Source organism: Excalfactoria chinensis, chromosome 3 (genome assembly GCF_039878825.1).
Source record: "Excalfactoria chinensis isolate bCotChi1 chromosome 3, bCotChi1.hap2, whole genome shotgun sequence".
Classification (NCBI taxonomy): domain Eukaryota; kingdom Metazoa; phylum Chordata; class Aves; order Galliformes; family Phasianidae; genus Excalfactoria; species Excalfactoria chinensis.
The window spans coordinates 23,362,575-23,380,160 of NC_092827.1; the positions used below are offsets into that span (position 1 = coordinate 23,362,575).

The 17,586-nt window shown below is 35.7% G+C and overlaps 1 protein-coding gene across 11 annotated transcripts in view; it reads right to left on the reverse strand.

The window, feature by feature from the left end:
* Positions 1–17,586, reverse strand: part of KHDRBS2 (KH RNA binding domain containing, signal transduction associated 2) — a 329,216-nt gene that overhangs the window by 177,148 nt on the left and 134,482 nt on the right. For all 11 annotated transcript variants that reach the window (XR_011903072.1, XR_011903071.1, XR_011903067.1 and 8 more), the window contains exon 4: positions 5,909–6,055. Coding sequence is in view for 1 of the 11 variants with exons in the window: in XM_072331773.1 (XP_072187874.1) it covers positions 5,909–6,055 (147 nt within the window). In the remaining 10 variants the exon portion in view is untranslated. The remainder of the gene's footprint in view (positions 1–5,908; positions 6,056–17,586) is intronic.

Here is a 17,586-nt window from a genome sequence, read left to right on the forward strand (position 1 = left end):
TAGTAGAAATGAGCAAAATAAATGTCTCACATTTCTGAAGCTTGTTATAAAAGTCAAACCATTGTATTATTACTGTATGCTGTATATACAGCAATATAGTTGGCACAACATGGCACAGCAGACAATCAGCATCTTTGGACTGCAGTACCTATGAGTTCCTGTATATACACAGGAAATATATGTTGGATGTAAAACAATTTCTTTCAAAGCACTAGAAAAAGATATGCCTTCAAGGGATTAAAATACTTCAATATTTAATTGTTCCCACTGTAACAAACTGGTATCAAATTTTATTTTCAAATGCCCTCAGATCTCATTCTCTTTTTACCAACTCTTGGTGTGAATAACTTTAGCAGAAAATTAGTAACCTCCTGTTTTACTGAAAGGCTCTTCTTTCTTAATAACTTCCCATTTCCAGTTAGGAAGACTGAAGAGCTAATGCTGGAAGCTGGATCAGTAAGAATGCTTATTTTTCTTAAATTATTGGTAAGAAAATTATTGTAACCAATGGTAGCAGGTAAGACTGGATGCCAAGCTGGATGTGGCTCTGGGCAGCCTGGTCTGCTGGCTGGTGATCCTGCACACTGCAGGGGGGTTGAAACTAGATGATCATTGTGGTCCTTTTCAACCCAGGCCATTCTATGGCTCTATGATTCTATGATTCTATTATACAGTAAGAGATTTAAACATCTACAAGGAAGCTTGGAATTCCCAATGATAACATAAAATTCTGCACTCACCCACTGTCTAAGGGTACAAAGAATGTCCTTTATTAAAGCATCAGAGAAACATGGAGCTCTGCTTCTGCAGGTGCTGAGAACTGCCTCCCTGAGCAGCTCACATTTGTTTGTCCTCAGAGCCTAGCCAGCACTCAGGGAGCAGACTGCAGCAGACTGCACCCTGTGATGGGTCTGATACGATAAACATACCCTGAAAACACCAAAGTGTACAGACAGTTGATCACAAGAAATATCCATCTACTGAACTGCATTAAAAGACCACATATTTATTCCCAGCCCTTGAGCACTGCTGAGGTGCATCAATTTAAAGGGGATATATCAGGCTAGGAAAATGCATGCAGCCAAATAAATTGAACAGTAGCTCTTAAGCAATAATTGGTTAAATTTCTGATCATCTGACCACACATTTGTAAACAATCTTTTGAAGTGGTCATGGCACACCAGCTGCAAACTATCCTCTACATAATAGCTCACTATCACAGAGCACTCATACGTGAAATGAATGATCAATATCAGCTTCCGTCCTTATCCCAAGGGATGCTAACTGTGCAAACAGTAATGCACTGCTTACAGGGGTAGAAATGATTGTCAGAAAAAAATTTGCACCTTATAAAGCATAGAAATAACCCTAAGGATTGTATAGCCATTTAATATATGGAAATATTAACTTGTTTAAAAAAAATATATATGTATATATATTTGTTCTATATTAGTGTGGAAAAGTAGAATGATATAGTTATATCTAATACAAATTAGGCAGCTTTCATTGCTTACTGATGGGGAAATTTTTAACAGCATTTATTAGTATAGGCAGAGCACAGAAAGCTTCTAGGTTACTCCTCCTCCATAATCAGCTATTTTAAACATTTATTTTTTTAATTCACTGAAGAAATAGAACACAGCATCAGTGGGTCCTCACCCAGACCTAGATGCCATGCAGTTTGGGATCAGAAGTTGCTGATTGTCAGACACCAAAGGATTCTATAAAATACGTGGCCACAGAGGTGAATATGCAAAATACATCTATCTGTGGGTAAGTTTACAGAATGGTTGAAGTTGAAAAGCACCTCTGGAGGTCATCTCAAGCAGATGCACCTAGAAAAGCTTGCCCAGGACTGTGTCCAGATGGAAGTTAATTTTACTGCTAAGAATAACAGAAGATCTAGTATCTGGGGAAAAATAATGTCAGATACTAAAATTGAAATGCAAAAGAATGGCATACGATTCCTTGTAAAAGGGAATGCTTTTACTGCAGTTTGGTAAGGAAGGGATTAAACTATTCTGTAACAAAAAGATGAAGCATCCATTGATAGGAACTCCAGTAATCTGTAAGCATGGTGCATTAGCTGGGTTAAAAATGTAGTTCACTAAAAAGCTAAGACATCAGAATTGCTTTGTTAAGTATGAGAGCCATCTCTGCACTTTCCTTAGAGCTCTTGTACTTCCAGCATCCACAAAAAGCAAATAGAGGTGCAAATAAGCAACCTGTCTCAGAATTACTGAGGTTGGAAGGGACTGCTGGTGGTCATCTGGATCAACTTCACTTATCTAATCTGGGGTACAGAGAGGATGGCTGGAATCTCTTTTTGTACCTGAACCCTGGACATGTCTGAGAGCTCAGCTCTGAGATTCCCACCATGTCTGAGAGCCCCGAATCCAGTTTTTAATCCAGCTGCCCCAGAGTCACCCTTTCCACTTATGGGCCCTCCTGCCTTCTGCTCCCTGAATCAATCTGGTTAAGGCCATTTCACATCTGGGAATGTTTCTTACTCTATTTTCAAATACAAAGAAACATACAGTGATCAAGATATTAGCATTTAAAGTCTTACAATACTGCTATTCTCAAAGTCACATCTTCTGGAATCATGCAACTTCGTAAGGAATTTGTTATGAGAAAAAATAATAAAAAAGAACATCTAGTCCCTGCTGTTTGCATATTGTTAATGCTGACTAATACAAACTATGTTAAAAATCAGAATAAATATGATCTTTATGCTAAAACATTGACTATAAGAAGCATATTGTGGTCTTCCTTTTTACTATGTTGCAAAAAATAAAAACATATATATATATATATATGTATATATATATTCCACAGAGGAGTTAAGTTTCAAAACTCCAATCCTCTTTGCTCTTTTGACATACCAAAAAACAGAGTATAATCTCTAGTTGACATTAGTAAGGTCTCCTCACATCCCCCAAAGCCATCATTCACATAGAAGACAAAATATCCAGCAAAGTTGGCTGCACAATTAATCTTATTCACCAGGTAGCAAAGCCCTGACTGTGGCACCCACACATACTGCAAGCCATTTGCAAAATGGAAACAGCAGACAGTAAATGAAGCAGCTCAGCTTTAGCAGCTTGTCAGTCACTGAACAACTGAAGGCTGCAGACATTCCAGGTTAAATCATACATTTAAATGCCACTTGGAGGGATCCCAAAACACCACCTGAGTCTGAGCTGCTGCTGACTTCGAAATGTATTCACATTTGGAAGAACCAGTATAAACTGGCAACTGTTTTCTACCTCCAAATTTGAGGAGGAACCTTAAAAAGTAAAAATTTCAATGCTTTTTTTGGGCAAAATCAAAAACTAAGTAATCCAAACGCAGCTGAAGGTATCTGTTCATTATAATCTTGCATAAGTTAAACACTGTTAAATGTTTATTCTCTTTTTTCTTTCATCTACCCAATTCCATGTATTTTTTCTGTTGTTATAGTAGCTGTGCACTTATTGTAAAATTCAGTACCATTAAAACTTACAGATGTGGTATGAAAAGTCCTTTCCTCTTACTGACACAAACAATCAATGTAATTTCTAATGACAATATTTCACTTAAATTTAACAAAATTCATAAGTAATGTGAAAACTCATTTAAATAGTTTACAGCATCTTTGACTCGGTATAAATAAAACTGTTAGGTTCTACTGCTTCCACTCCTGTAATGCAATTCTGATATGCACTGCTGCAATAAATTAGGCCTTGTAAACAACAACACATCATAAAACAAATTCAAGAGATGTTGTAAGTAGGGAACAAAACAGAAATTATTTCATGCAAGTTTTTTCAGCGTAAACCCCTTGATGCATGCTGTAACCAGCCAGTTAATAATTGCTTTGTAAATTCTTGTAAATGTGAAATAAAGCAGGGGCGATAAGAACAACAAACAAGTCATAAAGTATGATTGTTACTTGTTTGGAGTGATTATTGCCACTGCCAGTCAGGTTCCAAATCTCACAACAAAGAATTAGTTGTTTTTTTTAATTTCCTCCATTGCAGCTGTTTTACTGGTGATGGAGAACACATACATACAATCCTTATCAATAAATAATGCGCCACACAAAAGATATGCTTGGTCAGTTTCTGAATATTTTAAATATTTTAATATTTTAAGCAGTAATACACCGTAAATTTTAACACTTCTCAGAGTACTCTCCCTCCCCCTTCTTCACTCAGAATGCATTTTCTTAGGCTGGACAGAATCTGTGATGGATGATAAAAATCAAGAGCACACAGAAATGGAGACTATGACTATGTAATAGTATAATGCAGTGGCTCCTTTTCAGAATGAAGAAGACATATAAAACCATCTTTTTAAAAAGAAACCATGCCAAACAAAGCTTGGCATGATCATGAACAGGAAATAATTTCATCCAAAGGACAAATGCTGGCAGCACTGCTGCCACTTTTAGCTATGACATTCCAGATTTTTAAGGAATCTCACCATTAATTTGATCCTAAAATAATATCCCATGCTATGCTGTCAGCATTATAACAATGATCTCATTCTATATTACAGGTTCAACCGTGTCAGAAATCATGAATTTCTGCTTTCTTGTCTCATGGTTTTCTCCCCATGTAAGAACATACAAGATAGTATTTTATATGTTTGGTTTATTGGTTTTTTGTTTGTTGAGCGGGAAGATCATTAAGATAAAGTCAAATGTTTTAGAAGAGGCTCTTTGTAGTCCCTCACTTGGTGCCAATCAATCGTGCTATTTAAAACAAATATCGATCTTATTTGTAATGATTTAAGTAACTTACCTTGAACTCTCAAAAATGTATAATTACTTAAAAAATTTGAAAGTTTAAAATGCTGCACTTAATTATAGCTCATGGATTTTATTTTTTTCCCATCAGGAAACTCCAGCTGAGAACCACCAAATAAAGCACTTAATTTCTGCTATGCAAATAGATGTATATCTTATCTGAATATCTCTGATCTTGGAGTCATATCACATGTGATAAAAACACATTAGCTGAATCCTTCTATTATTATTAAGAGATATGAACATTTATTGCAATTCATTTCTACAAAAAGAAATAAATTCCTATTACATTTTCTTGATGAATTCAAGTTCTGAACATATTTAGAGCACTTAATGGTCTCCATATAGACTGCAGACAACTCATTTAATTCCACTGTACGAAAGTATTATATGTCTATAATATCTAATATATATATATCTCTAACATGTGAACATTTATTTAGTACATAATACCTACTGTATATATTTAAATTCGACAATTTTTAAGCACAAAATTATCACATACTACTGTATAAACGTAGAGAAAATCTATTTCAGAGAGTCTGAAGAAAAATCAGACAGGAAATATTTCAAAAAGTCATGTATTTAGTCTAAATAATATTGAAAAGGTACTAAAGAAGTGGCTTTAGTGATTGCTTGAGCACTTTCCTAGATGATAGAGGACTCCTATACTGTGATCTGAATCAAGATTAGCTGTCTGAGCAGAAAAATCAGTGTAAAATCTCTTGTTGTTTTCTCCAGACAAAAATCATTACTTTAGATAAGTGATTTCCTTACAACGTATCTAAATGCTTTTATAGATGTAAACATTCAGAAATCTTGAAAATTTACTTGCATACTAACGATTAATGACTGCAACCAGAAAAAAAATGCAATCCGCTCTTCCCTCTAAAAACTAAGAAAGTAGGACAAATTAAAATTAAAACACATTGAAAACACATTGAAAACACATTAGAAGGTGAACTATGACAAATAATGGCCTGTTTGGCATCTCCTTTAGCTAAATCTTCAACAGACCATTTAGTTTTTTTCTTGTGCTGAAGGCATTTAAAGAAGGCACAGATTTAATGTAGTGAAACCATAGACAGTCACAGAAGAATGCTGTAAAACACTTACAGGAACAAGGAATTTTTTTATTTCTTCCAAGGCATGACTCATACGTGAATATGCTTCCCCAGGTGGAGCAAACACTTCAATTAATACATGAAGCTCATCACTCAAGTGCGCATATTTAGCTTCTCCACTTTTCCTCAGTTCTTCCTCCTGTGAAAAAGAGTGGTTTCTTTAGAACTGGGAATCTGCTGATTTTGCATTAGTTTAGCCTTCACAGAGAACATGACAAAAAGACAATAAAATCGGACTTTTAGCTCAATCCATTTAAAGACTGAAAAATCATTTTTGATAGATTGAATGGTAAAACTACTGTAATTATCATATACAACAGATTTTAATCAGCACAATGAAAAAATGCTAAATACTCCAAAACCGAGTAATAAAATATTAACTCCATAAATGCAAAAGATGATTGAATCTGTTTGAAATTGAGCTATTCACAAAAATAAAATAAAGACCCAGTTAGTCATTCTGGAGCATTTTAAACAATTCTATCACTCATTTTTTTCTTTTACTTGATGAGTAACTAGAGACTGTACATGTCAGTACTGCTAAAGTAAAGACTGCTCTGGCTTTACTTGAGACATGAAGTCTGAGTTTCAGACCCAGTTCTGATATCTGGTAGCTATGCAGTGCTGTGTATAATGGTTAAGCTGATGGTTTATCTCACTTACTTAGGCTTATTTTGACAGTCTTTGGTCTCAGTTTTCTATCAATTAAATGAAGGTAATCCAAATTTACGTCAGAGCAATATTCTGAGACATCACTCCACTGTTATATACAAGGCTTTGAGATAGTGAATGTAAACTGTAATGCACATTCATAGTAGCTACCATACAAAAAGAAAAGGTGTAAAATAGCAATCAATTTAATGTAATTGTCTGTGACAACAGAATGCAAAATTTCTCATTACTATATAAAATAACAATAAGAAATGCTGAAAATCTGATGAGTTTAAAGCTCAGTCTTCAAAAATAGTTTTAGAAATGAAATTTTGAAGAAAGTATATTTGTACATCTTCATTTTACAGATGAAAAACCTAATCAGAGAAAACAAGTAAATTAATCTGCTTAAAATTGTCTTAGAAGCTACAGTTTCTTAGTATATACTCAGATTATTCTTTTGTAGCATGAAGATATCTAAGACATATAAACTGTAAGAATGACAGCTGATACATTATTTATTGATAACAAAAAGTCAACATCATATGACATTCATTATAATATAAATCCTATCTATTCTTTTTCAAACATAGGCAGAATTAATATTTACGTGATTATTTTGACATCGGTAACATGATTTTATAATCTAGACTTCTCTCACAGGTGATGCATATGCTTGCATGGTTGAAACATTTGTAATGACATTTTTCTTTTCTCCATAAACTCAGGAATTCTGAAAAGGCATCATTTTATGACCTTTCTATGTTCAAAGTACACATTCTGTTATGGCTCGGCAGGTATTTCTACAAGTATTAGAAACAGCATAATCCTCAGCATTTCTTCCTAGATATATCTAATGATATTTTTTTTTTCATGGAATGCATAGAGTTAAATAATGAATTTTCACATGGTACCTCTTCCTGTAAGTGTGATATGTCAGAAAATGCTTCTTTTACTGCAAGTTTGTGTGCTGTTAAAGGACAAAAGCTCCTTCAGGAAAAATATCGAAGAGTAAGAACTCACCGTCCATGTAAGCAATGCACCAAGATTTGCTTTCCTGAACCAGTAAGTATAAATAAGCATGAAAGTTGATCCAAAAGTAATGCCTCCTTTTTATTTCCATGGGAATTACAACAGATACAAAGAGCACAATAAAACTATTTGACAGAGTAAATTCCCAGCCACAAAATACTATTTTTGTGAATAGTATGAATGTGAATTTGGATGATGCCTTTGTATGGCTTCATTAGTAAGTAGCACAACGCAGGTGCACAGCAAAATTATCAGTTCTCACTATCTGAATTTAGTATTACATAACACAAATTCAGAGGGTTTTCCTTCCTGCTAGCTGAAGCCTCTTCACACAAACTGAGTTTTCATTAGAATTCAGAGAGCTTTCCTGGAGCCCATCTTTGATTTATCTTCATGTAGAAGAGGCATCCTGTCCACACACTGTGATGTCTGCATAATAACATTAAGCAAGAGGGGATGATCAGGAGATTCCCTTCTGAACTAATGAATAAAGACACAAGGTGGTACTGATAACTACTAAATTAAGAGGCCTTCTAGCTAAATAAAAAAAAAATTCTCTTTCACATGATGCCAAAATGACTGAGATTTTTATAAAGCCCATTCAAGACAAACAGGAATGCTTTAGTAATACTAAGTCTGCTCAGTCATTTAAAAACAAAGAAAACTTGCATAATGTCTTCAAAATGTTAGATGACAAAAGGCATTTTTCATCAGTATTTTTGCAAAGTTGTGTTGGAAAGTTTCTCTTGAAGACACAGGTAATGAAATTTCCCTTTCCAACTACAGAGTCTATTTTTTTTTTTTTTTTCCTGCGTATTCCACACTGTATGATGTAAAGAGGCAACTGCAGATCTACCCAGATACTCACACAGGCAGCTGCCAACTCTGAACTGAAAAAAAATACCACCTCAAACCTCAAAACATTTCTCCTCTTTGGAGTTTGCAATCCTGTCAGGTAGGATGCCAGGAAAGCCTGTGGCTGCCATCACTTCATGGGATCCGAAAATGAAAAGTGTTACTGCAAAATGACCATTCACTAGTTACTGGGTGCAAAGGCAAAGGCTGAACACCATGCCCCTCCTTGCTTTGCAAAGCTGTTTTCTAAGGAAAGGAACCTGGTTCTATAAAGTTAAGCAAAATGGATTTGTATTTTAACAGAAGGATTAAAGCAATATATTCAGAGTTATTCATTCTAAACTTCATCTTCAGCCCCCATTGACAATATGGTCTTCCTGAAGAGGAAACAAATGACAGCATTAAAAAAAGATGCTGTGTGAAGCTGCATGAAAAGGAAAATCTACAATACGTTTACAGTGATGGGTGACCTGTGTGTTTCTTTCACAAACACTGAGGTCTCCAAAAGTAAACAAGCTGTGTGGTCTGTCAGCTTCCTAGCTAGGGGAGAACTTGACACCAGAGCAACAAAATGATTTCCAGATTAGGATGTTACATAGTGCTGACGATTATGCTTTCAGGTCCAGAAGAGACACCAACAGGGTGGGTTTGGCTTGTCCTTCTCTTGTGGCAGCAAAGCACAAAGCTTCCCAACCAGATGCCTTAGCTAATTACTTTTACACAGTTCTTTACCCTGCCTTTGGCGATACACCTACCTCACTGTCACCCTCCAAACTCCTCCCACATAAACAACCTGGTCCTAATTGTCCTTTACCTATTCATCATAGTTTTGTTAGAGTCACACTCAAATTCATTATTCCTGATACCATTACCAAGGGAATATAAATCTATATAACAATATGTGTATTTATACAGCTATCTGGATGCTGTTTGCCTTGCAAGACTTTGCACTCCTAAAGGACCATTTGATTTGCACCATTCCAACTTTCCTGGAGTTCGGCTGTTCCTTATATAAATCTGCCTTAATGATCTGTGAGATTCAGCTGTTTCTCATAGAGCTGTCTACAACTTTTGTTCGCTACTCATCACTTTTTATGTTCAACAAATTCCCATGAATGTCTGGTCATTTTCTGCATCCTGTTCAGTTTGCATGGCCTTAGCCAGGGTCTCGGCATTAGCTCAGTTGTTTGCTTGCAGCCCTAATACAGGAACTGTAGCAGCTTAAACCTACTCACGGAGAAGTGAACCAAACCCTGTAAGAACAATGCATGCTGAAAGTGTAATGGAACCACTGTAGAGAACTATCCTGAAAAAAAAATCAAAATATAGTTAAAGTAGTAAGAGTTATTAGGCACTGAATCTTAATAAATAAATAAATAAATAAATAAAATTCTTCTGCTCAAATCAGTTTTGATATATAAAATGAATGAAATAAATAGATTTCTTGGGCTTCTTGATCAGTGTTGGCAATCTCTCCTAATACTGAGCCTCAGTATTACTAAATAATATGCATCTTTTTTACTACCAGGTGGTGATCTTTAACTCCGCTCTGGTTCAGCACAGCACCCTCCAGAGACCAACGATCCACCAGACCCATAATAATCACTCTCTCCCTCTGTGCACCAACTCCCTTCATATCTCCAAAGTGATAGTATTATATCCCATTTCCCAAAACAGCTACTATCACATGCTGTGCTTCAGATTTCCTTTGTCCTCATCTCCTGTCTCACAGGGTGTTGGAAAGACACACCATCCTTAACCTGAGGCATGTTTTCATAACTCACTGCTTCATAAAAGGTAACAGATATTTTGAAACATCTGTTTGATAAAATAGAATCATAGAATCCTTAGAGTTGGAAGGGATCTTTAAAGGCCATCTAGTTCAACTCCCCTGCAGTGAACAGGGACATGCACAGCAAGATCAGGCTTCCCAGGGCCTTATCCAGCCTCACCCTGAATGTCTCCAGGAAAACTGCATCAACAGCATCTCTAGGCAACCTGTTCCAGTGCCTCACCACCTTCACTGTAAAACATTTTTTCCTTATATCCAACCCAAATCTACCCTCTTTGAGCTTGAAGCCATTTCCGCTTAAAGTTAACTTAAGGGGAAACTAAGGAGTTCTTCTAAGTTACCTTAGGTTTCAGTTGACCAAAGCAGGGAAAATAAATTATAAAATTCCATAGCAGAAATTAGACATATACTGACCTCTGCAAAAGCAACATGATAGCAATATAAAGGCCAAGAAAATGATTAATTATCTCTTGATGAGAAAACAGCCTTACAATTTTAGCAGTGTAGGCCCTGACTCTGACAGAGAACTTATAACTGACTGGAAGATGGACCACAATACTTGAATAAAAGTAGTGGAAGGAACAACTGGAATTTGTATATTAAACAATATTATGATTGATGAATGAAAAGTAACCTGATAAAATAAGAACGCCAGGATATCCAAGAATAATAGGAAGAAAAACAAAACAAAACGGAAGCAAGAATTGAGTAAAGCACATAGATAAATTGCATAAGTACAACATGGATCTTACAGTGTAACAAATACAGCCATGAAGAGAAATAAAGTGTATTTGAAGAACAGTAAGAGAATTGCACTGCATTTTTTATCTGACAAGAACTTGCAAATAAAAGCACAGAGCATAAAACAGACCAAACTGAAAATCACAGCACTGTTGCTAAAGAAATGCTGTTCATAAGATCAATGGACAATGCTACAGAAGGAAATTAATGAGCATGTAGTTTCCCAAAATGCAAACCCATTAATTTTTAATCTGGACATAAATGCAAAACCCAAGATGTCTGCAATGCCAATATTAGCAAAAGTAAAAACTCTAGAGAAAGAAGTAAATCAGAACAGATATAATGTCTCTGTATTTCAGAGTTCAAGATCATTCAGATCCTAGGTCCTAGAGAGCAGAAAGCAGAGAAAAACAAAACAAAACCAACCAACCAACCAACCAAACAAACAAACAAAAAAACCTGAGCAAAAATCTTAGAATACAAAGGAATCTGAGAATAGGGAAAGGATTCAGCAGAGTATAAAGTGAAGCTAAAAGCCCAGCCATTCCTTGAGTCTTGTTTTTAGAGAAATAATATTCAGTCCAGGTCAAAGAATAAAGATGACAGATATAGACAGGACATGAGAGCACGCACAGTAGAGCTAATAGAGTGGGTGTACTACTGTCACATTACAGCATCTGCAGTCAGACGAAGAAATCATGTAAGTAAATATAGGTGAATAGAAAAAGAACATTGTTTATAATAGAGGAAATTTTTGAAGATACATGCTGAGATTTGTGCACACTGTGTTATTCCCAATATATTTCATAATGGAATAAAACATCTTAATGGCAAAGAGGTGCTAACTTGTATGTAGATTATATTGCTTTTAGTTAGTTGATGGGAAAATCATAAATAGAAGAATGGACAACAGAATGTCCGTTGAATCACTGTCGGAAAAACTAGAACACCTGGGGTAAATGTTAGATGAACAAAAATTGTTCATAAATTCTGTGCAAAGGAAATAAACTTGTAGACGAAAAGTTAACACATTTAAGTGATATGTGCCAAAAAAAGAAGGCCACAAGTAGTCAATACCATGACCAACAAGACACAATCTACATATAAATTATGTGCCAGAAAGCTGATAGTGGCAAGAGAGTTCACAAACTTATTGATACACCTATACTTGCATAAAAGTAAGCTAGAGATTAAATAACTGTAAGACTACATTAGATAAAGATGCTCAATGAACGCAACCAATTAATTTGAACAAAAAGTATGAAAAGCCCACTCAGGAAATTAAAGATCCAATAGAAATGCACAACTGCTATATTTAAAGATGCTTCCTACAAAGATTACTTTTATTAACTAGGGACCACTGTATTCAGGGTGAATTCAGATTCCGGAAGAAGACTTGTTCTTAATTAATGAGAGTACAAAATGTCATGTTTTTATTTATGCAAGGCTAATTACCAATTTGCTGCATACGAGCTATAAAGTAGATTGAACTTCCACTATGCTGCGAGCAAAAAAAAAAAAAAATTAAAAAAAAAAATTTTGCAGTCTTTTTTCTTCTTCATCTTAGTAGAGGCAAAAGTCTAAGCAAATAATTGTTAGTACTCCAGTTCCATAATAGTTCTTGCAGCTGAAAGTATGTGCAGGTAAAATGATAAATACACAAACATTCTATTGCCTACAGTTGCCCAAACGCAGATATATGGGTATATGGTGGGGGGCATTAATGTAAGTAGAGAAGGCATAGGTTTGTTTACACTGCCTGGAAGAAAACATTTTCTTTTCCTTTGTTATCATTCTCACATTCCTGAGATCCTTTGCTATCATTCTCACATTCCTGAGATCACTTTTCTAGTAATATAGTAATTTTCTAGCTCTACTTATTTTATTGGCTAGAAGTTATCTTTTTTTTAATAAATTTTCATCCTGTTTTTAGAGACAGAGAAAGAGAACAGTTACCTTAAATTGACATGTTATAGACACTAGAACGTTCGTCTTATGGTTTAGCTAATTCCGCAAGCTGACTCATGTTCAATTATCAAGCATGCTGAAAATTTGATTACCCATATTTATATTAAGAATTCACAGGGTTCTGTATGCTGACAAAAATAGTAGAATTCTAAAATACCTAATTATCCAGCAAAAAAACACCCTGATCTCTATGAATTATACTCCACAATTTCTGTGTGCAATCAAAATGTATTGTTTATTCAAATAATTTAAATGGATATCTCCATTTAATTTATATGGATAATTTGAATGAAATATCTCTAGCTTTTTTTTTTTTTTTTTTTTTTTTTTTTTTCCCCTCTGACATTTATCATAATTTCAATTGGTTCTATTAGACTGCAGTTTTAAAAAAATGGCATATATAGATAAAATAATCATATCTTAAGATTTGCAAAAATACATTCTGTCTTGAAGGATAGGGACATATGTGAAAAGAAATGTTTTAAGTTCTCAGTGAATTCATTTGCAGTGCATTATATTATTAGATTATCAAACTGAAATACAAGTCAACTCCAGCTGTACAATACTTCAGTGCTTCATAAGGAGCTTCTTTTTGGATACATGAAGGAAATATCTGAAAGAATATTTTTACCATAGAGAAAGTTTGGCAAGGAAAAATCAGTGCCTAAACTATTTTATGTAGAAGCAGAGTGAACAACTTTACTGTATTTCCAAGGAGCCAATAATCAGGGATCTAGCGTGTGCTCTTACCTTTCACTATAAAAGAAACTTAAGTTTCACTTTGGGAATTCATTTATTCATATATTTCAAATCAATTTAATGATGAAAGAGCTAAGTACACACTTTTATAGGTAACTACCTGCTTAATCACCCATCTAATGAAGGATGCTTCCTGAAATACAGGCACACAGAACAAATCCACTGAACCACATAGGCAGTAGCTTGGTGCTACTGATGATGTCTACATGGCTAGATATTGCAAACCCTTCCTGATCTTACTGCATAACCTGCTCACTTAGCTCACTGCTAAAAAGAACTTAAGAACCCAGGGTTTAAGCATGATTTTGATCCTGATCCCTGGATTGTGGCCATCTGAATTCCCCTTCAGTTGTTTTCAAACCTATAGGAGCCAGTGTTTACGACAGTAATACTTCTTAGACATGGAAGTTTCTGACTAGCAGTATTTCATTACGGTGAAGGAGTTTCCATATTTATTTCATGCTTAAGCTTCTTTGGGATTCAAAAACTAGTGAGGAACTAAATAAGATAGATGCCCTGAATACACTCTAACAAAAAAAGAAAAAAAAAAAAAAAAAAAAAAAAGGAAAAAAAAAAGCAGAGCTGCTGCATTAATGAGACAGCAGTTGGACTGCTCATCAAGTTAGGAGATAGCTGCCCATTATAGAAAAGTTACTAGATGAATGCCACAAGAACCATTCTGGGACATATGCTCTTAAACAGTACATAAGCGATCAAGAAAATGAGTTGAACAATAATGAAAGTTGTGTAGTGCTTTCTAGATCACTCTGTGCACTCTATTAGAGACTCTAGATATATTATTTCTAGAGACTGATCTTGGAGACATTACAGACAGTTCTCCAGAAATAATGGTTCTGTGTCAAACAGCAATTAACAAGACACCATCTTCTAGGAGGAGAATAAATGAAACAGCACAGGATTATGACAGTGTTATTCTGTCTCATTTGGAAATGTGATTGCATGTAGCTAGGTGTGATGTGTTGTATACCTAAAGAATGAGAGCATTTACAAATCTAAGCTGTTTTGTTCTATGTATAATTGCTTGAAAATGCACTAGGTGAATCTTTTTTTTTTTTTTATTATTTAAGAACACCTATAACAGATGCATACACTTAAGGTGGTGTCAAATATAGAACTCATTTCTAATAATGTTTCTCACAATGCTGCACATTTTGTTTAAAATATGCTATTACTAATTAGTATTCAAATGAGCTCAATGTAGTGTTACAAGTGCATCATCTAGAAAGTAATGTAACACTTCAGTGGCTCTGATTGCTCATTATAATCATAGCTGAGAGAGTGCAGAGAAGCTCTATTTACAGCTGCTCCCAGTTGCAAATCTGGGGATCATGACTGTTGCAAGGCATGCAAAGAAGTATGCAGCCTTTGTTTCTCTGGTCCTACTTTCCTTGCCTACAGCTTTTTTATTTAAAGGATAATGTTGTTGAGACCACCCCTCTGAAACTCATCTGGGAAGCTTATAGAAATAGAAGCAATGATCCTCTTTAACTCATCTGTTTTTTCAAGGGAATGCCCACTGTTGACCAGGTTTCCAGTTTCCACTTTCCACTCCAAAACACAATGGTAATATGATGGAGAGAAGATCCCTTCCTAAACACTTGGAAAGAGTTTTGCATCTGGGCAACCCAATCCAGCTGTGGTGTCGCTGTTCACTGCAGGTCAGTTGGACTAGAAGGCCTTCACAGGTCCCTTCCAACTCAGGATTTTATGATTCTATGATTCTGTCATCTCTAGGATTCCCTGTTTTCGCTGAGTATATTGAAACTGAGATTTCTTTTCTTTTCTTTTCTTTTTTTTTTTTTTTTTTTTTTTTTTTTTTTTTTTTTCCTTCTTGTAATGAATGCAATGTCAACTTTCTGATATGTATTTATACAAAGGTGAGGCTTTTCACTTTCTTAGGGGTCCTTCCTTAGAAATGAAATTCAGAGGTGCTTTTGTTGGCACACAGTAGCTATTTTCACTTGACTGCCATAGTAGCCTAGGCAGGAGAACACAGATGGTTTGTTCCCAATAGTATAAAGACCTGTCTTATTGACTGCATTATAAAGTGCATTTGCATGCAATTTCACTGCCAAAAATTACCTATGAAAGCCTTGATAAACCACAGTTTTGTAAACGAAGATAGAAAAAGTGTTTGAGGATCCTACCACCAAGTACAGAGTAAACTATTTACTATTTTCCCTTCATTATCATGCAGTGATGCTGAAGACACATCAGTGGAGGTTACCCACACTGGTGGAGGGAGCCAGAGCTCTGCAAAATGATGGAGGACAAGAAATTTCATAAATAATGGCTAAATATTGTATCTAGTGGCAATAACACAGACTGAAATGGTTAAATAACTGAATTTGCTCAAAAAAATACTATCTTCTGAAAAAGTATTTCAAATAAAAGATAAATGAAAACACCTGAACTATCAACCAGTAGGTTGAACTTTTTTTCACAAGCATATTCTATTTTTGATTTGGAATTTTAATATCATGCAAATGAGACATTTCATGTCACATGTCATAGTTGTACACAAATTTGCAAGTTTCACCTGCTTTTTCTTTGCCAGTGTGATTACGTTTTGCATAATGACAAAGAAAAAAAACACAATTTCAATGGTAAAATTACTTTTTCCTCCACTATTCAGAAAATCTAACTACTCACAATACATTAATTTAGACAGATTTTAGTGACAGTGCAAGTACTTGGGTGATTTCTTACAAAGGTGTCACAAGTAGTTAACAGATGATTTTGTTACAGTAATACCACATATATCGTGATTTTATGTCTGACAGTAGCCGAACTTAAGTAAAATTGCTTGCAAGTAGATTCTCAGTCATCTCAGCTATGATGGTGATTCCTCTCTGAGAAGATGGAAGAACACATTTTCTAATTTTCTCATAATGGAAAATTGTAAAGATATTAGTCCAATATAAGCTGCAAATGAGTCTAAGACTAAAAACTCTGATGTTTTAATGAGTAGTGATTAAAGCAGTTTTAATATTAATTCACTAGAAGGTTCCTTTTCATGAACTGCGCAAAGTACTCAGATGATGGAAAATTCAAGTAACATTCAACTCCTTGGCAAAGCAGCTTGAATCTGACCTGAACTCTGAACCATGAGAGAGTGACTTAAAAATGTACTACTCCTAAAAAAACTGGTAAAGAAGTCAAACTTATCTCTGACAAGTTTGTTATTTTAACCTTACTTGAACAAGGGGCAGGATGATGGTAATATTTGAGTGAGGTCACAGCCTGTGACTCCAACAAGAACTCCAGTAATCTTCATTGCAAATTTTAGAATATATGACCTGATTATGTCAGGTCAGAGCCAGCTCCAGCTGCTCTAAAATGGACCCACTGCTGCCAGAGCTGAGCAATACCAGGCGTGCCTCTGGGAGGCCAGATTTAAGAAAGGGAAAAACTGCTACACAACAGCAGCTGGGAAAGGGGAATGAGAAATGGGAGAGAAGGAGCCACCAAGGTCAGTGCAGAAGGAGGGCAGGAGATGTCCCAGGCATGGAGAAGAAACTCCCTGCAGACCAGGAGAAGCCCATGGTCAAGAATGCTGTGTCCCTGCAGCCCATGGGCACCTCACAGAGCAGATCTTCCTGTGTAGCCATAGAGGAGCCCACAGTGCAGCACTGAATGAGGTCTGAAGGCTGCAGCCCATGGATACCCCTGCAGGAGCAGCCTAGGACAAAGATGCACCCCCAGAAGGATGGGCTGTGGTGGGGCAGGAGGGCTAGGGGAGCTGCCACCTGTGGGAACAGTGCTGGAACATTGCTTGAAGGTACAGAGCAGTGTAGTGGGAGAGCTGCAGCCTGGGGGAAGCCCATGTGAGATCAGCTGGGAAAAGATGG